The 16,255-nt window shown below is 46.6% G+C and overlaps 1 protein-coding gene across 1 annotated transcript in view; it reads right to left on the bottom strand.

Moving 5' to 3' along the window:
• The window catches only part of LOC120873070 (sialic acid-binding Ig-like lectin 5), a 32,817-nt gene that overhangs the window by 16,443 nt on the left and 119 nt on the right, over nt 1-16,255 (bottom strand). Inside the window, exons 2-4 of the mRNA XM_040253809.1 lie at nt 16,160-16,251; nt 15,677-15,946; nt 15,385-15,432 (exon numbers count right to left, since the gene is read on the bottom strand). Coding sequence (XP_040109743.1) covers nt 15,385-15,432; nt 15,677-15,946; nt 16,160-16,251 — 410 coding nt within the window. The remainder of the gene's footprint in view (nt 1-15,384; nt 15,433-15,676; nt 15,947-16,159; nt 16,252-16,255) is intronic.

Below are 16,255 nucleotides of genomic sequence, written 5' to 3'. Positions count from 1 at the left end.
GGATGGCAAGGGTACCTTGCAAAAGAACAATGTGTGAGGCCTGGCTCTGCAAGTTGTGAAGATACATTACAGCCTGCCTGCTTGCTTAGTCACTCAGTTGTGTCTGACTCTTTGCCACCCCATGGACTGTAGCCCACAAGACTCCTCAGTCCATGGGATTGTCCAGGCAAGAATACTGGGTTGGGTTGCCATTCTCTTCTCCAGGGTATATTACAGCTTAGTACAACAAAACTTTTGGACTGAAAGAGGGATGGTCCAGTAGACCAGTGGAACAGAATAGGGAGCCTAGAAATAAACCCCAACCACAGGAAGCGTCATGTGTAATAGAAAAGGTGATAGAAAGAAGTGACAAAGAGATAGGCGTTTCAATCACTTTGTGGTCAACAGGGGATCTGAACATAGTCAAATGAAAGTGCACCCCTAGCTCATATGGGAACCAAAATCAAGTGCAGATGGGCTGAAGACCTATTTAGAGAGACAAACAGTAGAGCTGCTGCAAGATACTGCAGCAGGTATCTGCATGAACTGTGGTGGGGCAGGATTCCTGAACAACACAGAAGTAACACCATCTCTAAGAGAGACGCTGAAATCTCGAGCTGTATTAAAATGAAGAACTCTTCATAACAGACATCCCTGGGAGTGCAGAATTGAAAGCCATCAGGTAGGAGAAGATACTGATGATACAGAGAACCATCAAAGTAACAGTAGCCAAAATATGAGTTTGTAAAATGCCTAAGGTCAAAGAAATATACAGAAATGGGCCCCAATGAGCAAGAATTTCATTGAGGACAACATATAAGGAGACCGTCAAGGAATGGAAAGCTGCCCCACATCACTGCAGTCAGGAACCTGCACGTTAAGACACTAATAGGGTATGCCTCCATGTGCTCCAAGAAGCCACCTATTAAAGTCTCTCAAAACACCAACTGCTGGGAAAGTGTGGAGCAGTGGCTGTTGAAATGTAAGTTGGCCCACACAGTTGAGAGGAAAACAGCTTCATACGGCTAGCCGAGCAGGTTCTTACACGAGGACCCAACACTTCCACCGCTTGGAGGCATGTTCTAGAGCAGCCATGACTAGTGGTGGCCAATCCCCACAGGTGGCAATTGAAGGGTTTAAAGACGGTTACAAGGCTGGGTGTTGGGAGGGGCCACACGAAGTGCCGTAAGGTTAACCAACCCTGGGTTTCCAGATTTAGTACAAGAAAATGAATGTGGATGATTCTGGGCCCAATTCCAACGTGTCTGTCAGTTTGACCACACACCCGCAAGCAATTCTGAGGCACCAGCAGTGCATCTCAGAATTCAGCTCAGCTCAATCCAGCTCAATGTTGACACTGTCCACCTGTAAATAGCATCACATCCTACAAGACTTCAGTCCTTCCGGACTGCCCCTCCAGTTTCAGACGCCTGTTTCACGTCCAGGTTGTCACATGTACACCTGATCCGCTGGTTACACATGATTCAGTTCAGTTCAGTCGCTCTGTCGTGTCCGATTCTTTGAGATCCCATGGACTGCAGCATGCCAGTCCTCCCTGTCCATCACCAACTCCCGGAGTTTACTCACACTCATGTCCTTTGAATTGGTGATGCCATCCAACCATCTCATCCTCTGTCGTCCCCTTCTCCTCCTGCCTTCAATCTTTCCCAGCATCAGGGGCTTTTCCAATGACTCGGTTCCTTGCATCAGATGCTCAGAGTATTGGAGTTTCAGCTTCAGCATCCGTGCTTTCAGTGAATATTGAGGACTGATCTCTTTTAGGATGCACTGGCTGGATCTCCTTGCAGTCCAAGGACTCTCAAGAGTCTTTTCCAACACCACAATACAAAAGCATCAATTCTTCAGCAGTCAGCTTTCTTTATGGTCCAACTCTCACATCCATACATGACTACTGGAAAAAAACATGGCTTTGACTAGACAGACCTTAATCGGCAAAGTAATGTCTCTCCTTTTAAATATGCTGTCTAGGCTGGTCATAACTTTCCTGCCAAGGAGTAAGCATCTTTTAATTTCATGGCTGCAGCCTCCATATCCAGTGAATTTGGAGCCCCCCAAAATAAAGTCTGCCACTGTTTCTACTGTTTCCCCATCTGTTTGCCATGGTGGGACCAGATGCCATGATCTTAGTTTTCTGAATGTTGAGTTTTAAGCCAACTTTTTCACTCTCCTATTTCACTTTCATCAAGAGGCTCTTTAGTTCTTCTTCACTTCTGCCACAAGGGTGGTGTCATCTGCATATCTCAGGTTATTGATATTTGTCCCGACAATCTTGATTCCAGCTTGTGCTTCATCCAGCCCAGCATTTCTCATGATACATTTGGCATATAAGCTAAATAAACAGGGTAACAATATATAGACTGGATGTACTCCCTTCCCGATTTGGAACCAGTCTTCTGTTCCATGTCCAGTTCTAACTGTTGTTTGCTGATCTGCAGACACATTTCTCAAGAGGCAGGTCAGGTGGTCTGTTATTTTCATCTCTTTCAGAATTTTCCACAGTTTATTGTGATCCACACAGTCAAAGGCTTTGGTGTAGTCAATAAAGCAGAAGCAGATGTTTTTCTGGAACTCTCTTGCCTTTTCGATGATCCAACAGATGTTGGCAATTTGATCTCTGGTTCCTCTGCCTTTTCTAAATCCAGCTTGAACATCTGGAAGTTCACAGTTCACATATTGTTGAAGCCTGACTTGGAGAATTTTGAGCATTACTTTACTAGCATGTGAGATGAGTGCAATTGTGTGGTAGTTTGAGCATTCTTTGGCATTGCCTTTCTTTGGGATTGGAATGAAAACTGATCTTTTCCAGTTCTGTGGCCACTGCCGAGTTTTCCAGATTTGCTGGCATATCGAGTGCAGCACTTCCACAGCATCGTTGTTTAGGACTTGAAATAGCTCAACTGAAATTCCGTCACCTCCACTAGCTTTGTTCGTAGTGATGCTTCCTAAGGCCCACTTGACTCCCCTTTCCAGGATGACTGGCTCTAGGTGAGTGATCACACCATCATAATTATCTGGGTCATGAAGATCTTTTTTGTGTAGTTCTTCTGTATATCTTTGCCACCTCTTTAATATCTTCTGCTTCTATTAGGTCCATACCATTTCTGTCCTTATTGTGCCCATCTTTGCATGAAAAGTTCCCTTGGTGCCTTTAATTTTCTTGAAGAGATCTCTAGTCTTCCCCATTCTATTGTTTTCCTCTATTTCTTTGCACTGATTACTGAGGAAGGCTTTCTTATTTCTCCTTGCTGTTCTTTAAGACTCTGCATTCAGATGGGTATATCCTTCCTTTTCTCCTTTGCCTTTTGCTTCTCTTCTTTCCTCAGCTATTTTTACGGCCTCCTCATACAACCATTTTGCATTTTTGCATTTCTTTTTCTTGAGGATTGTCTTGATCATTGCCTCCTGTACAATGTCACAAACCTCCATTGTCCATAGTTCATCAGGCACTCTATCAGATTTAATTCCTTAAATCTATTTGTCACTTCCACTGTATAATCATGAGGGATCTGAGTTAGGTCATATCCGAATGGTCTAGTGGTTTTCCCCACTTTCTTCAATTTCAGTCTGAATTTGGCAATAAGGAGTTCATGATCTGAGCCACAGACAGCTCCTGGTCTTGTTTTTTCTGACTGTGTAGCGTTTCTCCACCTTTGGCTGCTAAGAATATAATCAGTCTGATTTCAGTGTTGACCATCTGGCGATGTCCATGTATAGTCTTCTCTTCTATTGTTGGAAGAGTGTGTTTGCTCTGACCAGTGCATTCTCTTGGCAAAACTTTATGAGCCTTTGCCCTGCTTCATTCTGTACTCCAATGACTAATTTGCCTGTTACTCTAGTATTGCTTTACTTCCTACTTTTGCATTTTAGTCCCCTATAATGAAAAGGACATCTTTCTTCGGTGTTAATTCTAGAAGGTCTTGTAGGTCTTCATAGAACCATTCAACTTCAGCTTCTTCAGCATTACTGGTTGGAGCACAGACTTGGATTAATGTGATATTGAATGGTTTGCCTTGGAAATGAACAGAGAGCATTCTGTCATTTTTGAGATTTCATCCAAGTATTGCATTTCAGACACTTTTGTTGACTATGATGGCTACTCCATGTCTTCTAAGAGATTCTTGCCTACAAGAGTAGATATAATGGTCATCTTAGTTAAATTCACCCATTCCATTCCATTTTAGTTCACTGATTCCTAAAATGTCAATGTGCAGTCTTGCCATCTCCTGTTGACAACTTCCAATTTACCCTGATTCACAGACCTAACATCCAGGTTCCTATGCAATATCATTCTTTACAGCATTAGACTGTACTCACCAGTCACATCTACAACCGGGTGTTGTTTTTGCTTTGGCTCCAGCTCTTCATTCTTTCTGGAGTTATTTCTCCACTGATCTCCAGTAACATATTGGCCACCTACTGACCTGGGGAGTTCATGTTTCAGTGTCCTATCTTTTTGCCTTTTCATACTGTTCATGGGGTTCTCAAGGCATACAGAAGTGGTTTGCCATTCTCTTCTCCAGTGGACCACGTTTTGTCAGAACTCTCCACCATGAGCCGTCTGTCTTGGGTGGCCCTACGTGGCATGGCTCATAGTTTCATTGAGTTAGACAAGGATATATGATCGGATTGGTTAGTTATCTCCCACTGAAACGTGAAACTGTGTTCTGATCCTGGAGCCGAAGAATGAATTCTGCAAACTCAAAAACACTCACACAGGCAGAGTTTATTTTAAAAGATAGAGATACCAAATTCTCAGTATAGACAATGAGAGGGTGTGACATAACCACAAAGATGGGAATAACAGCAGATTTGTATCTTTATTAGAATTGATCTTTTCTTATTTGGTTGGCTTGGGGCCAGAGGTATGTGATTTGTGATCAATCAATTTAAATGTCCCAATGTCCATTGTGTCATTTTTATGCCTTTCTTGGATCCCCCAGTTTCTCAGAATCTCCAGACATTGCGCTGCCATCTGTCAACCCTTTCAAAGACCCCACATCATTATTTAGGGACCAAATGCATCTTTAAGTGCTAATGACTATTCTAATAGAAAATAAAATAACCCAAACAATTGAACTAGGGACACGAAGCAACCATTTTTACATTCCAAAAGAGTTACAACTTCCTATCAGTGAAAAGTGTATATATTATACTTTTTTAAAGGTTTATTCATTTATTTACTTATTTTTGGCTGTGCTGAGTCAAAGTTTCAGGGAGCAGGGTCTACACTCCAGTTGTGGGACTCAGGCTTCCCATTGGGGTGGCTTCTCTTGTTGTGGAGAACAGACTCTGGACCCACAGGCTTCAGTATTTGCCACTGTGGGCTCAGTGGCTCAGTTGTGGTTCTTGGACGTAGTTGCTCAAGGACATGTGGAATCTTCCCAGACCAGGGATCAAACGGGTGTCCCCTGCATTGGCAGGTGCGTTCTTAACCGCTGGACCACTAGGGAAGTTCCATGCATAGATTTTTAAAAGCAAATCAACAGTAATATTTTATGAGGTGGTATTCACATGACACGGAAGTACTAATGGTAGTTTTGGAGGTGTGAACTTTAAAAAGACGAGACGAAAGGAAACTAAGTGATGCTGGATGATAAAGTAATGTGGCCCTGGAGCCTCCTTCTTGTACTGGAGAGAGGAAGTGCTGTTGACGATCCTAGACCCCAGGACAGTGGGAGGAGGGCTGGGGAGATGACTCCTGACCGCACCAGCGTGGGCACCAGACAGACACCCAGGAAAAGGCCTTCTCTGGTGAGAATGAAGGGTGAGTTTTTGCAACATGCTACCTAGTATCTAAGTGAAGCTATTTCCTGTCCTCAAGGACCATTTTTCCTGCTGTCCCCAATATATACACAAAATATGATTGTATGTAGTACTGGGGAAATACAGGAAGATATCTACCAGAAAGAAAGCATTTTAAAACTTTCCCATGGACAATTGCATCAAAGAAAATAAAATACCCAGGAATAAATTTCATCAAGGAGAAAAAACATAAGCCATTGATAAAAGAAATTGAAGAAGACACAAAGAAATTGAAAGCTATACCATGCTAACAGAAGAATGAAAATTGTGAAAATGTCCATTGTAGCCTTGCAATACATATCCAATTCAATCCTTATCTAAAATACCCATGGCATTTTGAAAAGGGCTAGAACAAATAATCCTCAAATTTTATTGAAGCCATCAAAGATATCAAATAGTCAAAACAATCTTGAGAAAGAAGAACAAAGTTGGAGGCATGATACTCTCTGATATCAACTCTACTACAAAGCTATAGCAATTGACTACAGTCATTAACACTGTATATGCTGGCAGCTAGTAACTAGGTCCTGTCATGGTGATCATTTTGTAATATATTTTGTGGAGGGGCATTCTGTTGTACACCTGAAACTAACATAAATTTATATATCATCTATAATTTTAAAAAGTATTGAGATATGCAAAGATTTCATAAGTGGACAGCCAGCACACTGCATACAAATGAAAACACTGATGAGAGGATTTCATAAAATAATTTCTAGACTCCTGCACGGCAAAGAAGAGAGAGAGAAGAGGGGAGAGAAAGTCACAAGTCAAAAGACTCACTTTGTAAAGGGTAAAGTAGAAGTTTGGAATCACTACTATATATAAAGTAGATAACCAACAAGTACCAAGTATATCACACAGGGAACATTACTCAGCATCTTATAGTAAGCTATGATAGAAAACAACCTGAAAAGAATATATATGTTATATATATTATACATGGAAAACAACCTGAACAGAATATATATACAGTATGTGTGTGTGTGTATATATATATATATATATATAAAACTGAATCACTTTGCTGCACTGTGAAACTAACACAACATTATAAAACCATTAACTACAATTTTTAAAAATACACATAAAGAATAAAGAACTCAAATCTTTTCATTTTTTCAAAACAGACTGCCCAATTTTTATTATTAAATGAGCAAGAAACTAAACAGGGATTTCACAAAAGGAAAGTCAAATGGTTCAACATCATTGTGAATGGTTGTTGCTGAGCCGTGAAAGATGCCAGGATTCTTGGCCTCCAGAGGAGAGGAATTCAATCTGGGGAGAGGCTTGATCCCACAAAGCTCTTGTGTAATAAAGTTGTATTAAAGTATAAAAGAGATAGAGAAAGCTTATGACATAGACATCAGAAGGGGGCAGAAAGAGTGCCCCCCTGCTAGTATTTAGCTGGATGTTACATAGCTACTAGCAAGCTGCTAATTGGAGAAAAGAAATGTCTCAAAACTCAGAGACTGGCATCAGGCCCCTCACTCAGAACACGCATTTTGAGATAACATTGGCACAAGGTAAGTTATCCCGGGCCATAAAATGATTGACATGAATCTTGAAGAAATGCAGGTTTCCAAGCAAATACAGTCTCATTAAAGTAGCTTAAGAGAACATTTGCATGAGTAAAACATACTGGTTTGTCAAGTCAATTCTGAGTTTTAGGTGGAACCAACTTGAAGACAGAAGTGAAGTGAAAGTCACTCAGTCGTCTGTGACTCTTTGTGACCACCATGGAATTCTCCAGGCCAGAATACTGGAGTGGGTAGCCTTTCCCTTCTCCAGGGGATCTTCACAACCCAGTGATGGAACCCAGGTCTCCCATATTGCAGGCAGATTCTTTACCCACTGAACTATGAGGGAAGCCCATAGCCTGGAGACAAAAATTCGAAGAGCTGACTCATTTGAAGAGACCCTTATGCTGGAAAAGATTGAAGGCGAGAGGAGAAGGCAACGACAGAGGGTGAGATGCTTGGATGGCATCACTGACTCAATGAACATGGGTCTGAGTAAACTCCGGAGGTTAGTGATGAACAGGGAGGCCTGGCATGCTGCAGTCCATGGGGTCAAAAAGAGTGGGACACAACTGAGCAGCTGAACTGAACTGAACATGGTTCATTAACATAGCTTAAGACAAACATTTCCATAAGAAAAATGCATTAGTTAGTTCAAGGTCTGAGAAAAGTTAAGTTCAAGTGGAACTAGGTGTCATCATGGCAACAAAGAATTTTAAAAGAAACCTCTTCTTAAATTTGTACAGATAAGGGGGAAAAAATCTAACACTTGTAGTTTGTTTCCTCCTGCTGCTTAAGGGAGAGAGAAAAAATGTCTGAAACTTGCAGTCTATTTCCTCCATTTGGTGACCCCTGGCCTTCCTGCCTTTTACCCTGTCAATTGCACCAAAGGGAAATAAATGAAAAGGGTAATGAGATACTACCAAGTGGAGTGCAGCACTGAAAACTGAGCCTGCAGGTAACACAAGTGCAACTGAGGGTGTAAAAAGCTCAGAGCCCTCATATATGATGCTGGGATGGAAATTGACTTGGCTAATGACAGAACTCTTTGAGGCTGCCTTCTAGAATTAAATAAATGCAGGCCTTAGGGCGAAACACGTCCACGCCCACCAGGAAAGAAGTGCTGTGCTGCTGTGCTGTGCGTGTTCCCTCAGTCATGTCCCACGCTTTGCGACCCCATGGACTGCAGCCCACAAGGCTCTTCTGTCCATGGCGATTCTCCAGGCAAGAATACTGGAAGTCAGTTGCCATGCCCTTCTCCAGGGGACCTCCCCAACCCAGGGATCAAACCCCGGTCTCCCCCATTGCAGGTGGATTCTTTACCAGCTGAGTCACCAGGGAAGCCCAAGAACACTGGAGTGGGTAGTCCATCCCTTCTCCAGGGGAACTTCCTGACCCAGGAGTTGAACCAGGTCTCCAGCATTGCAGGCAGACTCTTTACTGACTGTGTGGATCTCAACAAACTGTGGGAAATTCCTCAAGAGATGAGAAGACCAGACTACCTTACCTGCCTCCTACAACCTGTTTGCAGGTCAAGAAGCAACAGTTAGAACCAGACATGGAACAAGAGGAGACTGGTTCAAAATTGGGGAAGGAGTACGTCGCAGCTGCATATTATCACCTTGCTTTTTTAACTTATATGCACAGTACATCATGAGAAATGCTGGGCTGGACGAAGCACTAGCTGGAATCAAGATTGCCAGGACAAATAACAATAACCTCAGATATGCAGATGACACCACCCTTATGGTGGAAAGTGAGAAGGAAACTAAACAGCCTCTACATGAAGGTGAAAGAGGGGACTGAAAAAGCTGGCTTAAAATGCAATATTCAAAAAACTAAGTTCATGGCATCTCATCCCATCACTTCACGGCAAATAGATGGGGAAACAATGACAGAGTTTATTTGGGGGAGCTCCAAAATCACAGCAGATGGTGACTGCAGCCATGAAATTGAAACATGGTTGATCCTTGGAAGAAAAGCTATATTTTCTTCCAAAGCTAGACAGAATATTGGAAAGCAGAGACATTACTTTACTGATAAAGTTCTGTATGGTCAAAGCTATGGTTTTTCCAGTAGTCACGTATGGAGGTGAGAGCTGGACTATAAAGAAAGCTGAGTGCCAAAGAATTGATGCTTTTGAACTGTGGTGTTGGAGAAGATTCTTGAAAGTCCCTTGGACTGCAAGGAGATCCAACCAGTCCATCCTAAAGGAAATCAACCCTGAATATTCACTGGAAGTGTTGCAGGAAGAGGGACCCCTTCCAGAGCCTGAAACTGGGCTCTTGTCTAACATTCAGAAATGAATTGTCCGAGCAGGCACATGTGCTGACAAAGCAAGAGGTTTTATTGGGAAAGGGCACCCGGGTGGAGAGCAGCAGAGTAAGGGAACCCAGGAGAATGCTCTGTCACATGGCTTGCAGTCTTGGGTTGTATGGTGATGGGATTAGTTTCCTGGTTGTCTTTAGCCAAACATTCTGGCTCAGAGTGCTTGCTGGTGGTGCATGCCTTGTTCCTCCAAGATGGATGCCAAAGAGAAGGATTCTGGGAGGTGGTCAGACATGTGGTGTCTCCATTTGACCTTTCTAGAACTCTTCTGGTTGGTGGAGGCTTATTAGTTCCGTGTTGCTTACCAGGACCTCCTGTTGTAGAACACCTCACGCAAATGGTTACTGTGGTGCCTTGCCAGGGTGCGCAGTTTCAATCAGTATGCTTCCCCTAAAAGAAGGAATGATGCTGAAGCTGAAGTTCCAATACTTTGGCCACCTGGTGTGAAGAGCCAACTCCTTAGAAAAGGCCCTGATGATGGGGGAAATTGTAGGCAGAAGGAGAAGGGGACAACAGAGGATGAGATGGTTGGATGGCATCACCGGCTAAATGAAAAAGCGTTTGAGCAAGCTCCGGGAGATGGTGAAGGACATGGAAGCCTAGCATGCTTCCCTGCAAAGAGTCGGATGTGACAGAGCAACTGAACAACAACAACAGGCCTTGTCTTTCCCGTGGAAACTCGAAGAAAGGCTTCCCTGCTCTCCTGCTCCTTGAGCACAACCTCGTGCTTCCCCCTGGGCCCTGCCCTGATGAGGGACCATGTATTCTTGGAAAATGAAAGGAATAAAAGTCTCTTTTCAATGGAATTTACTCTTTGGGTCACCACAAAGTCACCTCTACAAATTAAAAGATTAAAACCCTTGGGTGGAAAGGAGACAGATTTGGAATCAAGCATTTCCAGGGAGAAGCTCACAGTGATGTCTGCATGTCTGTCCTCTGGAAACGGGCTGGGAGCCCAGAGGGTTCTGAGCTCACCAAGTGAACTCTCTTTCTGCAGGTCCTAAGACCTGCATCTCCAGGATCCCGGTGCTGGAGTTGGGGGCGGCCTCCAGGGCGGGAGACCCTGGAAACCAGCTCAGCTGTGCAGGGGGGTGGCTGTCAGCAACACACAGCAGCTGCGGTGCCTGGCTCTGTGAGATGAGAAGGGACAAGGTGTTCTGCAGAATCTTGAGGGCTTTGGGGAAAGCATAGTGGGAGAGCTGGGGGAGGCTGAGGTCTCACCCTCTGGCCTTCCCAGGATCTATTAATATCTGTGCATATCTGTATGTGTGTATTGCATGTGTGTGTGGTCTAGTGCATGGGAGGTGGGGTGGGGTGGTAATTTTCTCCTTGCTCTTCCCATATCTGATCACACTCAAACCCACTCCCCTGACTCACCTTGGAGGCGGTCCCAGGAGCAGGACCCAGCCCTGGAGAGGAGAGGTCCTGTCCTACCTGTGACGTTTCTGAAGGAGAGGCTGATGCGGAGGTTCCTCGGAGCATCTGGGGCAGAAAGACATGGGCTTGCTGCAGAGGGAGGAGTGGGATGGAAACTGACCAGCACCCCAGGAGGGAAACCAGGAAGTGGGGAGGGAGGCTGTCCTTCATGGCCACTCCCCACCTCAGCTCCCAGGGTGCAGACCCATAGAAGAGTAGGCTGGCCTTCTCTCTACACACTCACACATACACACACACACACACACACACACACACACACCACTGTCTCAGGGACTCAGCCACCCCTCCACACTCACAGGAGACATTGAGCTGGATGGCTCTGTCCGTGGTCACCCGAGATCCTTGGAGATTCACCCTACAGGTGAGGTCAGTGTTGTGGTCCTGGGGCCTTGGGGTGGGGGTGAGCTTCAAGGAATGGAGAGTTTCTGGGTGCAGCAGCAGGGGTACCATGTCCGCATCCTCCAGCCCAGATCCAGGTGCCTCCATCAGGGAGGAAGTGCCCCGAATGTGGGGAAGGAAGGAGGAAGCCCCAACAGGCAGCCAGGAAGGCAGCAGGTGAAGATTGGCTGGCGAAGAAGGGGAAGGTGGACTCCATAGGCGGGGCTTGGGGGGGGGGGTGGCGTTGATGAGAAGTCACACTGTTTACCGTTCTCTCTCCAACCCCTCCCCCCTCGCTCCTGCCACAGGCTGCAGGGGAGAGCATGAAGCCCCCAGAGCTGGCGAGGTTTCACCAGATGTGATTCTGAAATGCTGTTGTTTACTCATTATGTTGTCTCCAACTCTGTGACCCCAGAGACTGTAGCCTGCTGGGTTTCTCATCCCATGGGATTTCCCAGGCAAGAATAGTGGAGTGGGTTGCCATTTCCTTCTCCAGGGGATCTTCCCAACCCAGGTACTGAACCCACATCTTCTGCATTGCAGCCTGACTCTTTACCACCGAGATACCAGGGAAGCCCAGATGTGACATGATCACCTTCCAAATGAATTTCATGTTCACCATAGGATCGCCCCATAAGCAGTGAAACCAGAAAAAGAGAAAGGAGGTCCAGCCCCGGTCATCTGGCAGGACCCACCTGCAGCTGAAAAACACTGAACGTTCTGGAAAAGAATATTGAAAAATTTCTCAAAACCATTCCAGTTCAGGCAGGAAAAAGTTTCCAGACCCCAAAACAGTGGAGGATGGAGCCCAGGAAGGAAAACTTGAGCATTAAAGCTCCTTTGCCCAGAAGGGTTTTCCAAACATGGCTCAGGCCTATGGGTCTTCGTGGACCTGAGGGTCTGTAGGACCAACCCCCAGGGCACAGGCCCATGCAAAACGGGGTGGCTGAAGTGAGAGCCTTGCCCCACTCAGTGCACCCCAGAAGCCTGGACTTCACAAGAAGGGCATTCAGGACCCCTCACACTGCATGACCTTGTTTTCAAAGCCACATGAAGGCTCAAGCCATGTGTGGAAATAACCTGTGACCTTGATGCTCTTTAGAATTGATATTTCATACGGTTTCCTAAATTTGACAGGGCCTCTAAACATTTTACACCCTCCCACTAACCAGTTCTGGAAACAAAAAAAAAAACAAAAAAACTTTCTTTAATATTTATTTAGAAATACTTTGTTTACATTTGTTAGTTTCTGAAAGGCTAAAAATCCTAAAATTTTTTCAGAGGGAGGAAGGATAAATTGGGAGGTTGGGATTGACAAATACACACTGCTGCTGCTGCTGCTAAGTCACTTCAGTTGTGTCTGACTCTGTGTGACCCCATAGACGGCAGCCCACCAGGCTCCCCTGATGTATCTAAAATAGATAACCAACAAGGACCAGCTGTATAGCCCAGGGAAGTATACTAACAATCTTGTAAAAAAGTATAATGGGAAAGAATCTGAGGAGAATATACGTATATAACTGAATCACCTTGCTGTACTGTGAAACTAACACAGCATTATAAATCAATTTTATTTTGATTTTTAAAAAGTCACATCCAGACTAAAGAACTCAATTAACAAGAAAAAGACTGCCCAATTTTTATTTTTAAGTGGGCAAAGATTCAAACAGGAATTTCACTAAAGAAGATATTCAGATGGCTCAGCATCATTGCACATGGGGGAAATAAACTAAAAATGCAAGGAGATGCTGCCACAGTGGAGTGCAGTGCTGAAAACGGACCGTGTAGGTAGTACAAGTGCTGCTGAGGGTGTAGAAAGCTCAGAACCCTCCTATATGACCATGGGATATAAACTCATCCAACTACTCAAAAGAACTCTCTGAGGCTACCTTCTCAAACTAAATATAAGCCAAATGTATGATGAAGCAGTTCCACACCCACCAGGAGAAAAGTGCTAGCCCTCCTATTTTCATCACACCATTCACATCAACGTTACTTTGAAAGAGACAAAATTTGCAAGCAAATGCAATGTCATCGTATTTTAGAGTCCATACATAACTGCAGGAATAGCCATACGTAAAATACTATTTTCAAGACAAAAACCAAGCAGAACCAACGAGTTACTGATACATGTAAAATCATGAGTAATCTCATACTAAGCGAGTTAAGTCAGAAAATCTCCTTTCAATGGTATTGACTCTTCCTACTGTCACGCAGTCAGCTCTACAAATGAAGGCTCGTGGGTGCAAATGACACAGGGTTGGAGGCGAGAGTTTCCAGGGAGAAGCTCGCAGTGACGTCCCCACATGTGTCCTCTGGGCTCTGCATCCTCAGGTGAATCTCGTCATGACGGGGAGCGAAGCTCGGCCACACCCCTCAGCTCAGCTCTCTAGTGGCCGCCACACCTGCAGAGCCAACACGGTCTCAGGTCAGAGAGGCAGACCCATTTCATTCATTCTGGGCTCTGCCTCAAGGCAGGTGGGATCTTAGTTCTCCAACCCGGGATTGAACCCCTGCCACCTGCAGTGGAAACTCTCAGGCTCAACCACTGGACCGACACAGAAGTCCCTGGAGAGTCACACAGTTTAGCTGCAGGCAGGACAGGACTGCCCAGCCCCACCGGCAACTCCAGAGCCATTCCCTGGACTTCCCTGCAGGGGGACAGCTGTGCTCACCTGCTGTAGTAGGTCCAGGTGAGGCCATAGGTGAGGAGGAAGCCAGCCCCCATGAGGGCCCCTCTGATCAGGGTGAGGACCAGGGGCCAGGAGCCCTGCTGCTCCTCAGTCTCACAGCTGCAGAGAGGGGGGCCTTCTGGGGAAGGGAGAGGGGGTGAAGCTCAGTCCCCAGACCCAGCCCTCCCAAAGGCACACACCTGCCCAGGCTGCCCGCCCTCAGCACCTGTCCTGCAACTCACTCTGTACAGAGAGGCTGAAGGAAACTTGCTGGGAGCCCAGAGGGTTCTGCGCTTGGCAGGTGACTTCTCCATCTCCAGCCGCTACTTGTGGTATTTCCAAGACCCCGGTGCTGGAGATGGGGGTAGACTCCAGGGCTGGGGATCCCCGGAACCAGCTCAGCTGTGCAGGGGGGTTGCTGTCAGCAACACACAGCAGCTGCAGTGCCTGGCCCTCTGAGATGAGAATAGATGAGGCGTTCTGCAGAATCTTGAGGGCTTTGGGGGAAAGCGCAGTGGGAGAGCTGGGGGAGGCTGAGGTCTCCGCCTCCCTCCTTCCCAGGATCTCCTGGTGTCACACCCTCCTCCCCCAGCCGGCCAGCTGGGTTCCGTGTGGTCCCAGGGCTGGACCTTCCCACCCTAAGCAGGCTGAGCCAACCTGTCTGGGCCTCGTATCTTCAGGGGAGGCTTGGTGTCTCAATGGGACAGGCTTGGGCTGTTTGGTGGAAAGAAAACCCAGAGCCTCAAGGCTTGAGAAGTTGATTCAGTGAAGGCAGCAGGAGATGGGACTAAGGAGGCTTTTGTGGAAGAAAGCCACATAATAGAACGCTGGTGAAGAGAAATGGGCTTTGAACAGAGTGAGTGTGTGTGTATATATGTGTGGGGTGTGTGTGTGCCTATGTGTATATGTGTATGAGTGCACATGTGTATGTCCACATGTTTATGTGTGCATGGTGGTTGCCTGTGCTGTGGGTATAGCTATGTGTACATGTGTGATGTGTGTGTGCCTGTGTGTATGGGCGTGTCTGTGCGTGTCTCGGTGTATGTTCATGTGTCTGTATTCTGTGTGTGTGAGTTTATGTGTGTATTGCATCTGTGTGTGGTCCAGTGCATGGGAGGTGGGGCAGGGTGGGGATTTTCTCCTTGCTCTTCCCATATCTGATCACATTCAAGCCCACTCCCCTGCCGCACCTTGGAGGCGGTCCCAGGAGCAGGACCCAGCCCTGGAGAGGAGAGGTCCTGTCCTACCTGTGATGTTTCTGAAGGAGAGGCTGATGCGGAGGTTCCTCGGAGCATCTGGGGCAGAAAGACATGGGCTTGCTGCAGAGGGAGGAGTGGGATGGAAACTGACCAGCACCCCAGGAGGGAAACCAGGAAGTGGGGGGGGAGGCTGTCCTTCACGGCCACTCCCCACCTCAGCTCCCAGGGCGCAGACCCATAGAAGAGTAGGCTGGCCTTCTCTCTACACACTCACACACACACACACACACACACACACACCCCACCACCCTCAGGGACCCCGCCTCCCCTCCACACTCACAGGAGACGTTGAGCCAGACAGTTCTCTCCAGGGTCACCCGCGATCCCTGGAGGGTCACCCGACAGGTGAGGTTGGTGCCATGGTCCTGGGGCCTCGGGGTGAGGGTGAGCCCCGAGGAGTGGAGGGTGTCTGGGTTCGTGGCATCAAGGGCATCTCCCGCCCAGGAGAACAGGAGAGGGTGTGGCCCATCACAGGCTGGCGACAGGCTGCAGGTCAGAGGTGTGCGGCGGCCGGACTCCAGAGGCTCCAGGAACTGGATGTCGGGTTTCTCTGGAGAAAGGGAGATGAGGAGACAGAGGGAGATGCCTGGACACAGGGGTGTGGGGACCCAGAGGGTCAGGGTCACAACTCATTCCCAGTTCTGCGTCTCTCCTGAACCCTCAAACCCCAAGAGCTGGAGCGGGGAGGGCTCCTTTACCCCGTTCCCGTTCTAACAGAGGTTTCTCCATGGGCCAGGGTCCTCTCCTGGACCCACTGTCACACCTGTCACCTGCAAATTCAGCTGCTTCTCTCTGTAACTGTATTTCACAGATCCTCTCTCCACTCGCAAGTAGTAGACTCCTGAGTCGCTCAGCCTGG

This window comes from Oryx dammah, unplaced genomic scaffold, assembly GCF_014754425.2.
Source record: "Oryx dammah isolate SB20612 unplaced genomic scaffold, SCBI_Odam_1.1 HiC_scaffold_13, whole genome shotgun sequence".
NCBI lineage: Eukaryota > Metazoa > Chordata > Mammalia > Artiodactyla > Bovidae > Oryx > Oryx dammah.
The sequence above is the reverse complement of the archived record's forward strand: the minus strand, read 5'-3'. Positions and strand labels throughout refer to the sequence as shown.